General features: G+C 35.5%; 1 protein-coding gene across 1 annotated transcript; it reads right to left on the reverse strand.

Moving 5' to 3' along the window:
* Window positions 1–1,429: 1,429 nt before the first annotated feature.
* LOC133312462 (formin-like protein 8) lies at window positions 1,430–4,187 on the reverse strand. The gene is made up of 2 exons (XM_061513661.1): window positions 3,361–4,187; window positions 1,430–2,747 (listed from the first exon to the last, which is right to left on the reverse strand). Exons 1-2 carry the CDS (start codon window positions 4,185–4,187, stop codon window positions 1,430–1,432), a joined length of 2,145 nt encoding a protein of 714 aa, XP_061369645.1.
* Between the last annotated feature and the right edge of the window lie 3,245 nt (window positions 4,188–7,432).

Here is a 7,432-nt window from a genome sequence, read left to right on the forward strand (position 1 = left end):
AAAAATCCCATAACATAGTAGAAGATGGGAAGCATAAAAAGAGTGTAGAATTAAATGGATAATTAAAGAGATGAAGACCTTCAACGACGTATTGTCTAATATACAGGGAATATAATATTAAGTTTAGTCCCGTTATTCCGCAAAGCAAATATGGTTATGATCACACACTTGGTTATTTTAAATTCAGCACGTTTTAAAAAGAAAAATTTATCCGAAATTTAATTGAACCATGTGATTGTAACTGCGCTTAATGCCGTACGCAATGATAACAATCCAGTTCTAGAACGGGGTGTTACACAAACTCTTGTTCTGTTTCTCATTTTATTTCCAATTTTAATGTTTATCACGGTATTGGTTTCATGTATGTGGTCTATTTTTGGATGAACTTCAGTTTATGGTTCGTTTGAAAATTTGTAATATAATGTTTCTAATTTTATTTCCTTAAATTTATTAAATTTAAATGTTTATTGTATCCATGGATGTCGCCTATCTTTTGATGAAATCAGTTTATGTTTCAATTGGGAACTTGGAATACAATTTTAGTTACTGTGAAGAAAGCTCTAATTTACTCAGGAAGAAAAGTAAGATTTGGGTGAGTAATTAGGAGTCAAATTATTTTATTCCAAGGAATTAAGTAAATCTATTCGTACAAGAAGGTATCAACTGAAGAATAAGAAGGTAGTCAATTTGGCACTCTACACTCATTTGGGAAAGAAGTTTAGAATATTAAAGAAAGAAATCAGAATAAGGGATGGGAGTGATTTCGCAATTCGCATCTCTAACAATTTTCTTATCTTGTATTTTTTTTTTTTTTTATAACTTTTGCATCTATTTTATTTTCTCCTTTACCTTACTATTTTGTTAATGATATGAAGAGAATTGTTTTGTGATTCAGTTCGCCTAAATAATATTAAAATTATAATCTAGTTGTAGTTAATGTTAATAAAGTATAGATTATTCTACCTATCATTTTTTATTTTTTTTACATATCTTTACTTATTACTTTTCAATACCGTTAGATCAGAATCTCAACTACATTTATCATTTCTTTCTTCTATTGAGATTTTGATCTAACGATGTTGGAGAGTGATAGACAAAAATAAACAGAAAAGATGATAAGTAAAATAATCTATCCCGTAATATAATCCTAGTGAAGATGATATTTTATACTATAAATTTGCCCAAGACAGTAAGTTAGTACGGTGACTATGTGACTCAACATTAACATCAAAGTTCATCTTTTGTACACCGAACCAAATCACCATTCCAACTAGCTTATTTTGCTTGAAGGTGTAACTACTACATATATCTTTTGTACACCTTCAAAGTTCGTCAAAGTTAAATATCACAGACAACAAATCTGAAATATAAGTGGGAATTCCAATAAAAATTTGCATAAACCAAATTGATACAAATGCAAAAACCAGCTTCAGAAATCATCTTCCGATTGGCTTGATGATGTTTCTGACAAATTTGACAGAAAATATAAATCAAAGTTAGGGAATCTGAGTGGCGTCCTCTTTGATGGTGACAAAGGTGGTGTTGATACAGCTTCCACTCCTACATTCTTCTTTTCCAGCTTCCTTTTAAGTTCAATGCAAGCCTGACCTACCATGTCAACAAAATCTTTTACAATAACAAACAGTTGAAACTGGTTTGACATATTGTCTTTGGATGCCCCTGCTAGATAGTACTCGTTGGTTTTTGTCACAAGCTCCATGATCCTTGTCTGCTCCTCTTTCACAACCTTAAGCTCCTCCTCACATTCCTCTAGGAACCCTTTCATTTCGTTGATAAATCCACCCTTCTCAGTGTTGCCACAGCATGTTATAATCTGTCGAATTTCAATAACATGAGCATTGAGAGTGGAACACATTGTGATGAAATTCTGATACTCAATGCTGGCTGCTTTCTTTGCTTCAGATAACTCATCACTTAGCCCACCTAACACTTGTAAACCAAGCATTTGATATTTTTTTTCTGCCTCTTGTTGTATCACTCTATCTGAATTAGGTTCATTGATATTGCTTGTTTCACCATTGCTTATGTGAAGGTTGTGGTTTTGATACATAGCTTGTCTTCTTCCTTCTGACTGAACCACTTGTTCCACGATAAAGTGAAGCAAACTAGTCTTCCCATCTGTGCTTTTTACATCAGAAAGTTTTCTAAGAGCGCTCAGGTTGAAACCTTGTGCATTGCCTCTTGAAGTTCCAGCATTCATTCGGTTCCCAGCTTTGAGAATGGCCTCAAGGAGTTTCAAAAACAGACCACTAGTCCTCAGTTCCTTACAACCCATTTCAAGTGCTTGTAGGTTTTCCTTAAGCTGAAGAACTTCACAATCATAACTCGACCTGAAAAGCATTGCTTTCAAACGATTGAATGCTGTTGGAACTGCTTTCAGGATGTAATATAGGAAAGACTCAGCATCAGCTAGCTTATCAGGGTTGCCTCTGAATTGCATGATTTTGGCTTCTTCTTCTTTGGTGGGAGCTATTTTAGTGAGTCTTTCAAGTGTTTCAACACTGAGTCCCTGACCATCAAGTAGTGCATCCAAGATTCCCTTGCGAGAAATTGCAAGGGATTTTAGCACAATTGCAGTGTTTTGAGATTTTCGTGGCTCCAGAATGAATACTTGAGTTGGTATGTTGGAATTGGAGTTAGCCAAAGTTGAAAGACTTCTGTTTCTTTCGTGGGTTTTATAGTTTGTCTTATATCCAAAGAGAGTTTCTATGAGTTCATCATCAAACCTGTAAAAAGAAGGGGGAAAAAAGAACTCATAAGGCGTGAAGTTGACAATGCAGTGAAGAAAAACAGTAACTAGTCAAATTTGTTGGGAATGGAACGGCCCAAAACCCTTTGCAAACATTACGTTCACCAATGGGTCAAATGACAAACCATAATAAGTGGGTCGACACCACATCTCAACCCAAAACCTTAAGGCTGTAGGTTTATAGATCTTTTGTACTTATATGGTCATCACTTGGTCCATGTCTAGCCAATGTGGTACTTCTTTACAACTCATACTTCCAACATCGAGTCACACTAACCTTCTGCGGAGGCCTTGAAACATCACCATCTCTAAATACCCAGCCCAGCGAAACCTTTGGCTTTGATACCACTGTTAAGAATGGTACGGGGGAGCCAAAACCCTTTGCAAATGGTACATCCACCCATGGGTCAAATGACAAATCATAATAAGTGGGCCGACAACACATCTCAACCCAAAACCTTAAGGCTATAGGTTTATGGGTCTTTTGTACTTATATGGTCATCACTTGATTCATATCTAGCCAATGTGGTACTTCTTTACAACTCATACTTGAATACTTCTAACAAAATTAACATTAAGCAAAAATATACCTGAAAGAGCCATCATTGATCTTATCCCAGACTGTTGAATGATCAACATTAGCAACAACTTTATCCCAGTGTAGAGGCTTCAACCTTGTTGGGCCTGCACCCTTCTCTCTTGTGCTTTCCCCTACCATGGACACATTGTTGTTTTTTATGTTTGCTTTCTCTTTAGGAACAGGTGGGGGTTTCAGTGATGAAACGAATCCATTGGCCTTTGGAAGTGGAGGTGGACCAGGTGGTGGTGCCTTTGGAATTTCTTTTCGTGGTGGTGGTGGTGGAGGAGGAGGAGCTGGTGGTGGTTGTTGAGTTTTCTTCTCAAGAATCATTGGTGAAGCTTGTGGAAGTGGTGGACATGGAGGTGCTAGCAGAGGTGTTGGTGGCAAGTGTTGTATTGGTGTTAGTGATGCTGAAACGGAAGATGGCAGAGTAGAGCATGGAGATTCACATACCTGTGGAATCTCCTGAGGCCTAGATATTTTGGATCTTTGGACCATTTTATCTATTCTTTTTTCTTCTTCATCATCCTCAAAACTAGGATTCAATATACTATTTGAGAATCCAGTTATCAGTTGTCTGCTCTCTGTGTCCATCATATACAGTATATCAACCCCATTTTCTTCAACAATTAATGCTTTCACATTACCACCAACTTTCTTTATATCATCATGGTTCACTCCTGGTTCTCGACGAAAACTTGCAGCAACTTTGTGTCTTTGGTGGTATCTAGCAAGAACAAACTTTTGGAAGAAGTAAAGGAAAACCCCTGCAATAAATAACATAGCCCCAGCTGTGGCAACCACAGCCTTTGCAATTGCATGACTAGGTGCTGACATTGATAAATTTTGGGATGGGAATGGGAAGATTCAAGTGTTTGTTAGAGGTATTCTAATGGACATTCAGTCACAAGCAAGGGAAATATGAGTAATCTGGTTGAAGGGCTGTAGGAGGAAAGAGCAAAAGAGAACAAAATTTGAAGAAGAATAGTAAGCTGACAAGAAAAATAAAATAGCACTCTCAAAAAAAAATTGTGTAGTATGTTTTCAATGTTTCTGGCAACGGTTGTTGACAATTTCAATGTGGTTGTTGCCATTGGTGCCTTGTCAGTAGGAGCATAAATTGGACTTAAATGGCAATTCCAAATTGATGACCCATGCATTCATACATGGGTCGACCAAATTGTGGATGGTGATGAGCATAGATTAATCGGAGTCAATAACTAGTAAAAAAAAAAAAAAATTCGACTGAACTGTTACGATCAATGTTGTCAAAACTCGAGTTTTTACGTAGAAATGGAAAGGAGTGGTAAAAATGTAAAACATAAAAATGACACGAAATCGTAAAGTTTCTACTTTCTACTACTTAAGGTCAAGATACAAAATTATATATATGCATGTAAAAAAAATATCACATAATAAACATGTGTGTTGAATCACTGATCTATCTAAAAAGGAAAATTATTTTTGATAACCAAGTATCAAAATTATAAAGAGTGATAACAAATAAGTAATGGGTAACCAATCTGCTCTAACTGCTTCATACACTCTGCACATTTTGGATCATCGCTCGTCAGGATAATTTCACTTCTTTCAATGCACACAATGATCCAAAAACACAAAATGATTCTCATAACATAACTTATAATAGAATTGCAGCTTTATAAGACATAATTATAAAAGACATATATTCAAACAAAAAGATATCAAGATATTGTGCATATGATTTATGGAAAACGAAAATTGAGTTTTTTTTTTAATCTCTTTTTTTGTCAATCTTTTTTTTTTTAATTTCGTTTTAAGTAAAAATGGTCAAAAAGGTAAAAACGTAAGTTTTTACTGTTTTTACACTACATTTTTATCATTTTTTACCAAGGACTGTTTTTATTTGCATTTTAACATACACCACTCTAGCAAAAACATAAAAACGTAAATATTTACGTTTTTACACTATTTTTTAACAACAATGGTTACAATCCAGTGATTTATTAGTTTGAACTTATTTTTCTTTTAACTCATCTAAGTCAGATAAAAGCTCAATGTCAAGCTATGGATGCTTGCTTACATATGCATCCCACTTATAAATTAGTCTATGAGATGCCCCGTCTTAACTTTTATACATGGTGCTTATTTTGATGTTTTACTCATCATGCCACGTGTAACTTGTAAGTATAGTATTCTCTTAATTTTTATATATATATCATGTGCTTGGATGTAGGGGTGTAAATGGGCTGGGCTGGGCCGGGCTTTGGCCTTCTTGGCCCAAATCTACGTCAAAAAAAATTCAGCATATCTGACCTACTGGTCTATTAAAAGCTTTATTTATAGGTCAAGCCCGACCCATTTTTAAAAATAAGAAAGTCTGACATGGCCTACAGGCCTTGTAGGCCTCCCACTGTAGATACTAAGCAAAACTAATAATAGTATAGAGCAAAGAAAGTTTCATTCATGCATGCACTAATACTTCTCATAAGAAAAAAATGACAAACAAGAAAGAGTCAACATAATACCTCAGCTCTAGAATGTATATCATAGAGGAATAGAGTCAAAGAAATGGGGAAAATAAGAAAAATACAATTACTGGATGCTGAAATAAAGTCTATAAGAGAATATTATTCATCTAAAAATCTTTAAACCGCCATCAAGACAAGGGAAAGAAGAGTATTATTGAAAGATCTTCATCAGTAACATCATAATCCAACAAGGTACCCATTGTTCCATGGTATTAAGCTGTAACAGCATGTAAAATTTGAAGACATTAGACAAGTTTTCCTTTCATAAAATAAAATAGCACAAAAAGTAAGAGATATTGGTATTTGGTACTTTGCGTCTTTGCCACATAAAATAAATATTATTTTATTATTTTATTTTAATAAATTAAATAGGCCAGCCTACAAGGCTGTAGGCCGGGCTTGACAAAATTGGCCTATGGCCTATTTGTTAAAAAAACTTTTTTATAAGCTAAGCCTACTCTACTTTTCTGAAAAGCCAAGCCTGGGCCGGGCTCAATGTAGGCCGGGCCGTAGGCTGGGCTGGGCTAGCCTGGCCCATTTACACCCCTACTTGGATGTTCACTAAGTATCTAATATAAGAATTTGATGCAATAAGTTTATTTTATTTAGTATTTGTTGAATGGTTTTTATTTGGCCTCTCATGATTATTTTTTATTTTGCAACATATATAATATGATTGTTTTATGCAAGTAAAGAACCTTGGGATACACCACTCCAAAAGCTAACTTAAAGGGTGGGAGTGCCCAAGACCTTATAAACTCTACACGAGAGCCCAGGCTTGAAGAGTGGACAATAAAGTGGGGGGCAGCGAGGCTCTGATACCAAGTAAAGAACCTTGGGATACACCACTCCAAAAGCTAACTCAAAGGGTGGGAGTGCCCAAGACCTTATAAACTCTACATTAGTTGCACATACAACCAATGTGGGACTATATATCTCAAAAGTGACATTAGTGAAATGTGAATCAATATTTTTACTCGTTTATGTTGGCTTGGTTGATGGTGGATGTAATTGTTGAGCCGTCCCGCCTCGAATTTTATTGTAATTGTTAATTAAGCACATAATTGACGTTTACCTTAGATATAATAATGCTCCTGACACTGAAAATTATTGTTGTGTTTTGTATGCCGTCTCTCTAAATGGTAACTTGTCAGGCGACAATCTTGCTCCAGTTGTTGCATTGAGGAATGGTTGTTGGCATCTTAAACTTGAAGGCATTGAGTGCAGCTTATTTATTGTACAATGGATGGTTGGTTGTGATGACTGAAATTGGTTTGGAAATGCACATCTTGTTTTAAGGGTATTGTCATATTCTCTTTTGGTAGATGCAATATAGTAATGGTGTTGTCTTACAAGAATCACATAGGACAACTAAATTATCAATGAAAATATCACTAGATTTGGACTCACTTGCAAGCTGCCGTGTGGCAAGATGAAAGGGGCATGCTATGATTTCTATTAAACATAAAAGAGTTAAAATTCTTGGCCTTAAGCCTAGGAGAAGTGGAAACTTTGTTAACTAATGTTGTCCTTGTCTTGTAACCAATGGAACTTTTGGGGACTTGAAAACAA

This window comes from Gastrolobium bilobum, unplaced genomic scaffold, assembly GCF_033153095.1.
Source record: "Gastrolobium bilobum isolate Gb01-03AN ecotype WA unplaced genomic scaffold, APGP_CSIRO_Gbil_v1 utg1409, whole genome shotgun sequence".
Lineage (NCBI taxonomy): Eukaryota > Viridiplantae > Streptophyta > Magnoliopsida > Fabales > Fabaceae > Gastrolobium > Gastrolobium bilobum.